This window comes from Sminthopsis crassicaudata, chromosome 5, assembly GCF_048593235.1.
Source record: "Sminthopsis crassicaudata isolate SCR6 chromosome 5, ASM4859323v1, whole genome shotgun sequence".
Taxonomy (NCBI): Eukaryota; Metazoa; Chordata; class Mammalia; order Dasyuromorphia; family Dasyuridae; genus Sminthopsis; species Sminthopsis crassicaudata.
The window spans coordinates 50,136,839-50,151,293 of record NC_133621.1 but is presented as its reverse complement, the minus strand read 5'-3'; the positions used below and the strand labels follow the sequence as shown (position 1 = coordinate 50,151,293).

Here is a 14,455-nt window from a genome sequence, read left to right as displayed (position 1 = left end):
CAAGCATTTATTAAATGACTACTAGCTACTAGGCACTGTATTGGGTATAATGGATAGATAGCCATAACTGCATTCAAATCCTTCTTCAGATGCTTACTAACTGTATGAACTGTATGGGTGTTGACTTTTCTCAGCCTCAGTTTTTTCATCTATAAAATTGGAATAAAAATAATTCCTACTAATGGGGTTGTTGTATCAAATGAGATAACACATGTAAAGGGATTTGCAAATCTTAGTTCTGCATAATTACCACTTATGATGATGTTGATTTTTGAGTTAAAGTCTGCCATTCTGACCTTGGGTAACTCATTAAACATTTCTGAGCCTCAATTTACTCTTCCTTAAAGTGTAGGCAATACTACCTTTACTATCTATTTTATTCAGCTCCTAAGAGGATAAGATAAACATGAGATGATAACTATAAATCATTTTGCAAACCGTGAAGCATTTTAGAAATGTTAGCTCTTCTTATTTAAGCAGATTTCTGCCTTGTTGCATTCAAAAGAGGCATACAAGCCATTTAGAAAAGAATACTGTAAAGTATAAAGTAAACACAATGTGATTTAGAATATATACTGTAGGTAGATAGAGAAAAGAGAAAGGCTGGCATAGTCAGGGAAGGCTTTCTTCAGGAGTCAAATCTTGACCTAGACCCTGAAAAATGATCAGGGTGTAAATGAGGAAGAAAGAATTGTGTGTTTAGAGTAAAGTGAATTATAAAAGCAATATCACACTCAGAGAAAATATCATATTACTTCCTGATTAGCTTTCATGTAGCTTGGTGGTGCAACAAGTGTCAGTAAAAAAGAATTTATTAAGTGACTACTGTGTGCCAGAACTGTCCTGGGTGTAATGGCTGAATCATCATACAAAGGTAAAAGTGAAACATTAGCTGTCCTCAGGGAGCTCACATTCTATTGGATAAAATCATTTATATAAAAATACAAAGTAATTTTTTTTGGGGGAAATACTATTGTTGTTTGTCCTTTGTTCTTGAAGAGGATCATATCAGGGAGGTGATGCCATGGCATACAAATGAATTGGATTGAAGTGAGGGAGGGCTGTGCAAAGTCATCTGCCTCATTTTCCCCTCCAGAGCCATCTGGGTCCAGTGGCAAGATATAGATCAAGACCACTAGAGATGTCCCTGGATGCTTGGCCTAGAACCTGTTGATGGCCAAGGAGAATCAGTTTGGTTTTGGTTTAAAGCCTGGTCCTTAAGAAAGAAATCTATCCAGTAAATCCCAAGACATCTTAGGAGGGTTCAGAAATTCTAAAGAGAAATAAATGCTTTTAAAAGCATCTGTAGGTAAAGCTATGATATGCTATATGGACAGAGGGAAGGAAGGAGAGAAGGAAGGAAGGAAGGAAGGAAGGAAGGAAGGAAGGAAGGAAGGAAGGAAGGAAGGAAGGAAGGAAGGAAGGAAGGAAGGAAGGAAGGAAGGAAGGAAGGAAGGAAGGAAGGAAGGAAGGAAGGAAGGAAGGAAGGAAGGAAGGAAGGAAGGAAGGAAGGAAGGAAGGAAGGAAGGGGGGAGGGAGGGAGTCTTTCACTACTAGGTGTGTATCTCAAAAGAGATACAAAACAAAAAGGGAAAGGACCTATAAGTACAAAATATTTATAATACCTCTTTCCTGGTGGCAGAAATTTGGAAATTGAGGGAATACCCATCAATTAGGTAATGGTTGAACAGATTGTGGCATGTGATTATGATGGAAAATTATTGTGCTATAAGAAACGATGAGCAGTTTACTCTCAGAAAAGTTGGATGAGCTGAGGCAAACTAAAATGTACTGTATACAAAATAACTGAAATGCTGTAAGATGTTCATCCAGGAATGACTTAATTATTCTTACCAATATGATCCAAGACAACTCTGAAGGATTTAAGGTAAAAAATAGCAGAGAAAGAGCTGATGGTGTTTGAATACAGATTGAAGCATACTTTTTTTTTTTTTACTTTCTGTATTTTTCTTGAGGGTCTTTTTTGGTATATGATTTCTTTTACAACATGGCTATTATGGAAATATTTTGCATGGCCACATTTGTATAACTGATATTAAATTGCAATGAGGTGTGGGGAGGGTGGAAGGGAGATTATTTAGAACTCAAAAATTTTTAACGAATGTTAGAACATGTTTTGTACATGTAACTAGGAAAACTAAAATAGTAAATAATTTTAAAAGGAAATATTAGAACTTTTATTTACATTTATTTGTATCTAAACAAATTGAGCCAAATTGACAGTGGCATCTGTACTGGGTCTATATGGTTACATGTTATATTTTCAATACAAAGTATCCTTAAGAGTTGAGTTTTGTTATGTCAAAGGCTTCACAGTGGTATTCTTTCTCTCTCTTTTTAAAGTATCCTTAAGAGTTAAGAATTTCATCATGTCAAAAGGTTCACACTGGTCTTCTCTCAATCTTTCTCATTCATTTGCTCTCAGCAAAATGTGACAGAAGCAGTTTATGTGTGCCAGATTAAATGATTTTGGGATTGTTTTAGGTTGTTTTAACTAAAGTAATATTAACAAAATGAAGGGTTACCTTGAAAATATTCCTGTAATAAAACCACTGATTAAATATAATTTTATTAATTTGATCACATGTAAGCAAGAAATTGGCAGGGTTAACACTCTTTCCTCAGTATTTTTTCATAATGTAAATTATGATGTTAAAAACAAGGATGATCTAATGGGATCTGACAAGAGGTCAACCAAAAAATTCAAAATTATCATTGAAACAAAGAATGACATCAGCTATTGTTAACAATGAATCTCTTCCTAATTGTGTCTTACTCCTTTGATATTAGCTAATGAGAAAATGAAACCTTCATGATTAACAGGGAATTTAAAAACTTTTCATTTTCACAAAAATTCTTATGTCAATATACTTTTCAAAACTTGGAAATCAAATCTTAAAACTTAATTTAAAATTTTGCAAACCAACTATGTCCAAAGGGCTTTAAAATTTTGCAGACCCTTTGGTTCAGTAGCCCCACTGCTATGACTATACCTGAGAGATATCCTCAAGGAGAGTTGTGTGTGTGTGTGTGTTGGCTAAGAATTGGAACTCAAAAAGATATCTATCAACTGGGGAATGGCTAAGCAAGATGTACTATAATTGTAATGGAATATTATTATAATGGAATATTATTGTACTATAAGAAATAAGAAGCAGGATGATTTCAGAAAAACCCAAGAAGATGTATATGAACTGATGCATAGTGAAATGAATGAGAAGAATACGTACAGTAACAGCAATTTTGTTCAATTAAGAATTGTCATTGACTTAGCTATTCTCAATATTACAATGGGCCATACTATCTGCTTCTAGAGAAAGTATTGATATTGATTGAATATAGACTGAAACATGCTATTTTTACTTTCTTTCATTTTTTTCTTTTACTCATGTTTTCTTCTACAAAATGACTGATATGGAAATGTTTTACATAATTGCACTTCTAACTTGTATGTATGTGATTGTTTAGCATTTCAGGAAAGGAGAAAGGAAAGGAAGGATGGAATTTAGAACTCAAAACTTTAAATAAAAATGTTTTTTAAAATGGAAAAAGTACTGCCAAACCAAGATATTTAGTGAGTTTTGAATATGTTTGTCAAAAGTATAAAAATAAAATATCTTCTGATTAATTTTCAGGAATAATGGATTGGTATAAGGAAGTTTACTGGCCACATTTCTACAATGACCTTAGCATAATAATAGATATGTTTGACAAATTAGAATCATGATTTAACGAGAGTAGTCTATAATCATTGCTTCCATTGGAATTTATACATCTTTGTGAAGAATCATTTTCAGTTCTGACAGCCATTTAAATCAAATGTTAAAATAAATGGAATTTAGAACCAGTCCATTGACTTGTCATTTCATAATGTATTAGATCAAGTTTTTAAAAAATAATAGAGCATATTCAACTACACTGCTTTTACTAAAGTATCAGCTAGATGGCACAGTGATTCAAAGACTGGGCTTGGAATTAGAAAGACAAATTCCAATACTATTTTATGTTTCTTTCACTACTGCTATTGTTAATGACAATAATAGTTCTGTTGACATTGCCAGGCCATCCATTTTGTTTTTATCATTTATTCTTTATTGTACCTGAAATCAAACTATTTGAGATACAAGAAGAGGTAAAAGCAATTCTCAAACAATAATTCCTGTAGAGAAAACATCTTCTTCACAAATTACAAGGCAAATGGAAAATCTTTATGGTCAAGAACATTGACATGTTATAAATGTACCAATGACAACTAGGTTGTATAGTAACTTGGCTGGAATCAGGAAGAATCAGGATGTTTGGATCTGGCCCCAAGCACTTTCTTGTGTTACCCTTGGCAAGTCATTTAACCTGTATTTGCCTCCATTTTCTCAGTTATAAAATAGGGATAATAACAGCACCGACCTCACTTGAGATAATATTTGATAACATTTCTAAAACTCTTAGCACAGTGCCTATTATGTACTAGATGTTATGTAAATATTATTATTAATATTTATATTGGTGTGATATTTCATTGAAATATTGATATTTCTCACACAAGGAATCTCCTTTTACCAATGTAGACCAGCACTTTTGTTGCAACTTAACAGTCTTAGAGACCTACCTAAAGTACTGAGAAGAAGCAGCACTGAGGTTTCCTCAAAGAAATAGAAGTCTGGAGGCAGCTAGCTGATATGGTGGATAGAGCACCAGGCCTGGAGTCCAAAAAACCTGAATTCAAAACTGACCTCAGACACTTAGTAGCTGTGTGACCCTGGACAAGTCCCTTAACTCTGACTCAATTTCTTTATCTGCCAAATGAGTTGGAGAAGGAAATGGAAAACCATTCCAGTATCTCTGCCAAGAAAATTCCAGTTGGGTCATGAAGAGTTGAACATGAGTGAAATGATTAAACAACAAACACAATGTGTCAGTGGAAGAATATGAACTCTGATCATCATTTGCTTTTGCCTAAGCTATACTTTCTATTATTATATAGAATATGAATGAAAAGTTAGCAGAAAAGGATTTCAAATTATTTCATCACAATTGATTCCAGTTTGGAAAAAAACTTTTTCTACAGTGTTTTATATTGATAATAAACTTGGAAAAGAAGGCACAGAGTATGGATTTTTATTCTTTTTTTCCCCTCTTGTCACGGAATTCTTTAGTAGCCAGGTGAAAACTATGGATTCTATCTCCTCAGAATCATGTATTTAAGTAATTAAAGGAAGTGCTAAAATCTGTTTAAAGAAAAATATATATATATTTATTCCAAAATAATTCACATTTGTAATTCTAAGATTTTGTTTTATGTAAATAAAACATTATGATAAAAATAGTTCGCATAGTGTAGCACTTTAGGGTTTGCAAAGTATTTTACAAATATTATTTTATTCTTATAACAACTCTGGAAGGTATTATTTCAGTTTTATAGATGAAGAAACTGAAGCAGAAGTCAATAAATGTCTTTTAATAAGCAAATGAAGACATCACTAGTTAAAATAAATAATTAATAAAATGAGCAAATAATAAAGGTATAAATTTTTTCCTACCCATGTTAATGTCCCCCCCCTCAAATCTATCCACAGATCCCCTGCCAACTCAGAATTAAGAACCCTTGACATAGTTAACTTTAGAATTATAATTATACCTTTATTAAGAGATGTTAAGATTCTTTCAATGACTCATTCCCTTGTCAGAAACTTTATAACTGGGGGTAGAAGTAACCCAGCAGTCATAGGACTTTGATAATGAGAATAATTGTATGAAATGAGTAATGAAAAATCCCCAATAAAGTTCCATCTCAGTGCCTCACTGTGATGTGGAGGTAACCCTTCATTCTCAAAGACTATGCCATTATTGAAAGCTCCAGCAAGTTTTGCTTTGCTGGAAATGATTAACCCTGCTTACCTCAGTTTCCTCATCTGTAAAATGAGCTGCAGAATAAAGTGGCAAACCACTCCTTTGCCAATGGCAAGAAAAACCCAAATGGGGTCATGAAGAATTGGATAAGTAAAATGACTGAATAACAGCAACATGATGCCAGGAATGCAGCAAACAACTGTGACCTGACTGCTAATGCTTTTTCTATGATATTACCTTCCACTTATTCTCTCTCTATTTTGTATGTATTCATTTACATGTTGTTTCCCCCATTAGAATGTGAGTGCCTTGAAAACAGAGAGCATGAGTTGTTTGGTTTTTGTCTTTCTTTCTTTCTTTCTTTTTTTTTTTTTTTTTTTTTTGTATTTCTAACTTGTGACATTGTACCTAGAACATAGTGAGTTTTTAATATATGCTTATTGGACCCATTGATTAACTAATTTGGGGAGATACTGGCTACCAGATGTTAAAGTTTTTTGGATTGCAAATGCTCATTTTAAAATACTGACTAAAATATGGAAGCATTAAGAGTTGCTTCTATAGCAAGAGTACCAACTAAAATAATGTCAAATAGTTGGAGGAGGAGGAGGAGGAGGAGGAGGAGGAGGAGGAGGAGGAGGAGGAGGAGGAGGAGGAGGAGGAGGAGGAGGAGGAGGAGGAGGAGGAGGAAGAAAGTCTTGGAGATGGTCAAGGGGAGAGATGAGATTGGCTAAATTTAAAGGAAAATGTGAAAGACAACTAGTCCTAGCACCTTATTTTATCACATCTCATAGTCACATAGTCACTCTGAGCTCAGTTTGTTGTTTTAATTTTTTAAAATGAGGACAATAATGCTTGAGCTGCCTCTTAGGATACAAATTAGACTCTGCAGCCCCCCAAATCATTCACCCAAATTCCCATGAACAAAACTTGAAACTTATATCTGGTGCTTCCTTTTCCTCTCATAGAATATTAAGTCCTCCTGTATATATACTTCTTTAGCCTTTCTTGCATTTTCTTTTCCTCCCCTGTTATAATCTCAGTATAGGTCTCTCTCATCACCTGTGACTATGGCAAAGTCATATCGATGCATTTTTTTTACTGCTGCTTCCTTCCAATGTAACCTTAAAAAAAATCTCTGTCAGAATAACTTGGTCATAGGAACACAAAATTTAAAGCTGTAAGGAACTTTGGTGAAAAATGCAGGGGTTTTTGAACTGGACCCCCTTAATTAATGGACTCCCCAAGTGGTCAATCAATAGATTTCAGAGGGTCATGAATCAGATGGAAAATTATATCTTTATTCCAATGTAATTGATATCCTTTGTAATCTTACATATTTTATGTCTTTTAAAAAGTCATTCTGAGAATAATAAGAAGCTAGCATTTATATGACACTTTATGATTGTCAAAACATTGTATGACATAAATTAATAAATATTTATAAATATTTTCTCATTTTATCTTCACAACAACCCGGTTATTATCCCGATTTTACTGATGAAGAAATTAAGGCAGTGAGGGGATCACTCAGAACCACAGTGTCTGAAGCCCAAGAATTTCTTTACTCAAGGGTCAGTTCTATCCACAGCTGAAAGGGAAGAGAGATTCATTAAGTAGCTGAAAAGGGATCAATAGGTTTCATTAGCCTGCCAAAAGGATCTGTGATCCCAGAAAAAGTTATGAATTCCTGTTCTATTCAATCCTTTCATTTTACAGATGAGGAAAATGAGGCCTCAAGAAATTAAATGTATTATTGCTCAAGGTCACACGATTCAATTCTGTTAGTAGTAACAGAACCTTCTGGTGACAAATCTTGGGATCCTCCCAGCTGTGGGGTCCTGTTTTGCAATTCTGTAGTGTACTATTTTTAATCTATGATTTCATCCCTGTACTGACCTCTACCAATGCAACTTGGCACCTTCTCTACTTTATGTAGTTGTAAACTGTTTTTTTAGGTACTGGGAGAGTAAGTGACTTGCCAAATATTGAAGAAGTAGGGTTTGAATCCAGAGCTTCCTTGTTCTGATATCAGCTCTTGTTGGGTTATCTTGTTTAATGCAAGTCCTTCTCCTATAATTTTGCCTGCTCAAGGTATCTGACTTTGAATCATGAACCTTTTAATAGACTAGTCTCTCCATAAGGACATGAGATGGCATATGTGCCATCCCAGCATCTGTCTCCCCCTGGAACTAGCCTAGTGCCTAATATAAATGCTTGATCAATGTTTATTGAATGAATGAATGAATATTTAATGAGAATACTAATGTGAATGGATCACAGACTCATAGCTCTTGTGCTGACAAGGCCCTCAAAGGCCATCTAGTCCAATCCTGTTCATTCTAGGGATACTGAGGCGGGAGGAACTTCTCCAAGGTCACACCCAAGGTTCTCTGACTTCCAGAGCCGGGAAGAACTATGTGAAGGATGATGAGGTGATGATGATGGTGATGGTGATGGTGATGAGGACGATAATGGCTCTCGGTCCACGCTTGCTGCGTTTGTGTCCCCAGGATCTCCAGCTATCAAAAGGCCCTGGGAAAAGAGCAGCTAATGGAGCCGGCCCTCTGGGGCATTGTTCTCTTTAGCCACATACCCTAACGAGCATCCCCTAATCATTCGGGGCCGCCAGTGGTTTAGCTCTAGGTTGGCTCCTTCCCAGGGAGCTGGCCCAAGGCCGAAGCCCAGAATTCCCACCACCCAGCAGCCTGCGTCTCCCCCCTCCCCCCACTTTTTCTTGCTCCTGAATTCTAGGGCAGGGCCCGCTGGGCTGGAGCAGGGCGCTTTGACAGCTCGGAGTGAGCCAGAGTAGCTCAGAACGCGCCTGGTTAAAAAGTCCCGGAGGCGAGCCCCGCCTTCTGGGCTTTCTGATTGGCTAAAGGGATGGATGGATGGATAGATAGATGGATGTTCTGGTGGGTGGTTGAAGGGAGGAGGGAAGGAGAGAGGGGGTGGTGTGGGGTGTGTGAACGGTGCGTGTGTAAGCGGTTCCTGAGCCCAGGCTCGCATCCACGGGACCCAGCAGAGGGAGGAGGTGGAAGAGAGGGACTAGAGAGAGGGGAGAAGAAGGGAGAGAAATGCTCGCTTGTGCGTGAGGATCTGCGGGTCACCAGCTGGGGTGCAGACCTGCGGGGCGGCCAGCCCCTCGGGTCTGTGGGGCGCGCGCCAGAGCGGGGGTGGTGCGCGTGTGAAGGAGGGGGCGTCGGCGGCGGCCGCGGCAGTAGAGACTGCAGCCCGGGAGCGGGCTCGGGCCCCCGCCTCTTCCAGACGCCGGTTTTCCTCCCCCGCAGCCTCACACCTCCTCCTACTTCCCTCCCAACTCTCGCGCCCCTTGCCAGCCTAGCCCGGCCCGGAGCGCAGTGGGTAAAGGACGGAGAGGGGCTGTACGAGACAAAGGGGGCGCGGGGGAGCAGCTGGCGATGGCTTCTCTGAGCCTGGGGGGGCTGAGCGTGAATCGTGGCGGTGGCAGCAGCAGCAGCAGCAGCTGCAAGAAGAGCTTGAACGCCCGCAATGCTGCAGTGGAAAGAAGGAACCTGATTACCGTGTGCAGGTAAAGAAAGCCCCGGGCCGGACGGGAGGCGGGGGAGCTGGAGGGGGAAGATGGGTAGTGTCTGGGCTGGCGGGAGCCCCAGCTGCTGGGGAAGCCTCCCGGGATTTCTCCCGCGGCCCTCTCCTCCTCCTGCCGGCCGGTGCCCCTCGGGAAGAGAACGCAGAGCATCCCTCTGCAGGGACTAGAAGGGAGGAGGAGCGTGCACCTTCATTTGCCGATTGCCAAGTCCCCCGGAGCTGGTTTTTCTTACTCCAGCCTCTCCCGTAGCTCTCTCTTCTCCCCTCCCCCTACAAAGCTGCGTTACCTGCAGCATCCTCTTGGCTCACCTTCCTCCTCCCCACCTCTTCGCCGTCGCCAGGTGCAGGGGAGGCCTGGCCTCCGGGGAAGAAGAGGAGGAGAAAGGGGAAGATGCAGCCTCCTGCTCTGAGCTCTGTCCTCCTCCTCCTATCTCTCTGAAGCTTGGGGTTTTTTCTTGGGCTTCCTGGGTCAGGGGAGAGGGTAATAACAGTGGTCCAGGGCGTGTCCTTAGGGGACACTTCCACAGCTTTCTTTAGGGCCCGAGACACTCTCACCTTCCCCAGATCTCAGTCTCCGAGGACTGGGGAATTATAGGGTGGCGAGGGAAGAACGAAGTTCTGGCTGTTAGGATGAGGAGGAGCAATCGTGCACGTAGGGTTGCGGCCTCCTTATAGAGGTGCTCCCGAGATGGAACAGAGGACCACTTTTGGTAGAGTTATTCCGTAGGAAACGCGTTCCAAGCAATTTTTCCTTACTGCCTTTTTAGAAAGTAATAATGGAGCGGGTGTAATTAGAACTGAGAATGTTTTATGGTGGGATGGGAGGTCTGTATTCAAGTGATGCTTTTGACAGCTACTCAGTGGAAGACTCTGGGCAATCCTGTCTGCTTCCAACCTGGGATCCTCTGCCTATTAAACGAGGGCCGGTGGTGCAGTGGGTAATGTTGGATTTCGAGTAAGGAAGATCTGAGTTTCATTGTTGCCTTATACTAGCTAGCTGGGTGATCCCTTGCAAACCACTTTCTTACCCTGATATTCACCCAGTGTCCTGAAGTTGGTGATGGGAATAGGGGGGTAGTGGAGGTAGCAGATGGCCTAGGTGTGGGTGTGTTTTATTCCACTTAGTTCCATACTAGGTAGATCTTTCTCGTGGTGGCTTTCAGTTTTAAAAGTTTCTGCGTAAGAGTTATAATGCATGATATAAACATGTCATATAAGAGGAAGTATAGAGTAGTCTCAATATCCAAAAGACCTAGGTTCAAGTTCTGCCTCCAACAAACACTCACTGGGAGAATCTGGAAATAATCCCTTAACTTCTTCCTCCAACCTAATTCCCTCTTTGTCTATTAGAGGCAGGCAAGGGTGGTACATTTGTTTGTAGAGTGCTGGACTTGGAGTCAGTTATATACATATATATATATATATATAAACATATATGTGTGTTCCTATTTTGCTTCAAACATTTGTAAGTCTTAATTCATACCTCTATTTCCTTATCTGTAAAACAAGAATGATATCATCTACCTTATAGCATTGTTGTGAGGATGAAAGAGATAACATAGGTAAAATGCCTTGTAAATCTTAGGGGTCTATATAAATGCTAGTTATTAATTGCAAAGCAGTGACCAAACTGCACTGTTAGAGAAAATTTTCTCACTGGGATTCCCCTGCATCAAGGAACTCATAATCTGGTTTCTTTTTCTAAACCCTTTCTCCAAAAAACAGTTTGTCTCTGTCTTAATTTGCAAGGGGAAATAAAAAACTAGTTATTTCAAAAGTTTGTTTTACATAATCATATAAAATGGTTGTTCATTTTCTAGATAATAATCACCTTTTTAGTATTTGCTAATCGTAGGCCAAAAATGTTGGATTTCCTTTGTCTACCATTTGTATATGTATACTCCAGAAGACTGTATATCCTTTTATTCTTTGTGTTTTGTTTCTTTAAATTAATTTTTTTTATCAGAGAGGTATCTTTATTTTTAATACTGGACTTTTAGTAAATATGGGATTTTGCAAGTGAAAATGCTCCCTAAACTCTGGTAAAGGAGTTGGGAAGTCTTGGAAGGTTTGGAAGCACCTCTGACACTGTGACCTTGGAGAAATCACTTGCCTTTAATTTTCTCATCTTTAAGAAAGAGATTTACCACATGATCTCTAAAACTTCACTCTAGCAAGTGATTGTAAGTTTGTGCATCTGGGTTCAAATTTTATTTCAATGTTAGTTCACATCTGTACATATTAATTAACCTTGGTTTCCTCATTAGCGAAACGAGAACTGGACTAGATCATCTCTAAGAATTGTGTCAGGTTTAAAGTATATGGTCCTTCTTGTGTGTCATTCCTTTCCACATAGCTAATTTGCCAGACTCTGCAGTGGCTTCCCAGTAGAGAACAATTTAAGGGTTTTTCTTAGCCTGAGGTTCATGAACATAAAAAAAATATATATCTAAAAAAAACTATCAATATGATTGGTTGCTTTGATAATTCTGTGTGTCTTATTTTGTGCATTTAATAACATTTTTGAGAAGGGGTCCACAGGCTTCACCAGACAACCAAAGGGGTCCATGACATGAAAGAAGTAAGACACAGGTTTAAGGTCATTTATAACTACTTTCTACTCTAAGTGAGATACTAATAGGATTCAGAAATCATTTATTCTGAGGTTAAACTTGTTTGTGTCACAGCCCCCTTTGTAATGCTGGTAAACCTTCACCCCTTCACTCAAGGACATTCTCAAGGTCTCTGAGGAACTTAGGTATTGATGGTGAGACATGGGAGATGCTGATACAGGACTTTCCAACATGGAAAGCCTGCATAAAAGAAGGTGCTGTGCTCTGTAAGCAAAGCAGATTTGCAGTGGCTCAAAAGCAATGTGAGATGGGTAAATTTAGAGACATCTCCTTCCCAAATGTTCATACTGACAGTTTGTGCCTGAGCTGTGGTACAGGCTTCCATATTCATATTGGTTTGATTGGCTTCAGTCTGACATACTGTACATTGACCCTGACATAGTGATGTCATTTTGCTCTCCTTCCATTATGCAAGATGATAATATATGCATATAAATGTGTATAATCAGCTACAGGATTACAAAGCATAAAATAAAGCCAGAATTATGCAAAAAGCTACTCATGTTTAAATATGGTTATCAAAAAAATTATTTTAAGTTCATAGAAGTCTTGGTTAAGAATCTGTCCCATCTAGTCCAACTCTATAATTTTAGAAATAAAAGAAATGAGATTCAGACATGAAGTAACTTAGAGACAAGGTGAAAGCTCCTCATTGGCAGAACATGTTATTGATTATGCTCTGCACTAGATCTTTAGCTAAACACAACATTCTTTGCATCTAGAGGTGATCTTTCATGGTATGTGCCATATAAAAGGTCAAACCTGTCTTTATTATTCTGGGGATATTCAAACCTAACTTCTGGTTTTTCTGCCCTTGAGCTTTATGACTTTTGCTTAATACCTTCATTGGGAGCAGGATTAGGAAAGAAAGAGATGGAGAAATTTTAATGAAGCACTTTAAAATGTTTTTAGGAGTTATATTAAGCACATTTTCCACATGGGAGGAGCAAAGAGGATCTCTATTTATTTATTTAGATTGCTTGTTGATTATAGTGTATTATGATGAACAGCAAAACATTTAAACAAGTATCTTTTTTACCTTATAAATTTATATGCAGCTTAAGTATTATGGTATACACACACACACACATATATATATGTATATATTATATGTATATATAACATATATATATTTGTTGTAGGCTCTTAATAGATTATTTTTGAATTGAGTTGAGAGTTTGCATGTTACATTGATTATTCATTGGGGGCTTGCCAAAACATTTCTCCCATTACCCTAAATAGAACAGAGTTGATGCTATATTTGAAATGTCTTTATGTTCCCTCTCTAGAAATTAGACCTATTTCTTAAATGTCCTGATAAGTCCTGAGCAAGAAGAGCCATTTAGGGCCATTTTGAAAAGTTTCTTGACTTAAGTGGAGCAGTCAGAGAAAGTATTTTGTCTATGCTTCTTGCCTTTGAAATAATTTTCAAATCCTGAAAGTCTTAGGACTTTCTCCTAATGTGTTCTGTTTTCCATTGATTTTGAGAGCCAGGTAATGCTCGAAAGAGGTCTGGAATCAGAAAAACTGAGTTCTGAATCCAGTTCTGCCACTAATGGGTGCTGCCACCTTTGGCCAAGTCATTTAAACTTTCTGGCCCTAAGTTTCTTTGTCTGAAAAAAATGGACAAAAGGACAGCTTGGTGACACAGTAAAGAGAGTAGTCAGACCTGAACTCAGGAAGACCCAAGTTTAAATGTGCCCTCAGAGGGGCAGCTAGGTGGCGCAGTGGATAAAGCACCAGCCTTGATTTCAGGAGGACCCGAGTTCAAATGTGGTCTCAGACACTTAACACTTCCTAGCGTGTGACCCTGGGCAAGTCACTTAACCCCAGCTTCAATAAATAAATAAATGTGGCCTCAGAAAATAGCTGTGTGTCCCTGTGCAAGTCACTTAATCCTATTAGCCTCAGTTTCCTTATCTGTAAAAGGAGCTGGAAAAGGAAATGGCAATTCATTCCTCCAACTGAAATGACTAAATAAGAAAATGGGTGTAATATTAGCACCTACTTCACAAGATTATTGTGAGGATCACATGAAATAATAAATGTAAAGCACTTGGCAAACTTTAAATTTACATATATCTGTACATATGGATACACACATGTACACATATATATTAGCTGCTATTGTTTTGTAAATAAAATATTTGCTTTCTCTAGGACATTTTTAAGAGAGTATCAAATATCCCTGTTATCTCTAGCATTGCTCTACATAATAGGAAATCACTAGATATTTATTGAGTTAAATAGGATCTTGACAGCCTTTTTCCCTCAGCCTTTTTCTATCTTTGCATCTTTCCTCTATATTTTTGTTGATTAACATTAACAACTGCCTACAAGACATTTATTTCTCTTTCAATGCCAGAATTTCCAAAATGTCCCCCTCA

The 14,455-nt window shown here is 38.5% G+C and overlaps 2 protein-coding genes across 8 annotated transcripts in view; one reads left to right on the top strand and one right to left on the bottom strand.

The window, feature by feature from the left end:
* Window positions 1-14,455, bottom strand: part of ABCB1 (ATP binding cassette subfamily B member 1) — a 193,776-nt gene that overhangs the window by 125,092 nt on the left and 54,229 nt on the right. The gene's annotated exons all lie outside the window — the stretch shown is intronic.
* RUNDC3B (RUN domain containing 3B) overlaps window positions 8,832-14,455 on the top strand; it is a 112,679-nt gene continuing 107,055 nt past the window's right edge. The window contains exon 1 of one of the 4 annotated variants that reach the window (XM_074266641.1): window positions 8,832-9,418. In XM_074266641.1, coding sequence (XP_074122742.1) covers window positions 9,288-9,418 — 131 coding nt within the window. In that variant the 5' untranslated portion in view covers window positions 8,832-9,287. The remainder of the gene's footprint in view (window positions 9,419-14,455) is intronic. The other 3 variants (XM_074266642.1, XM_074266639.1, XM_074266640.1) reach the window with 3 other exon arrangements.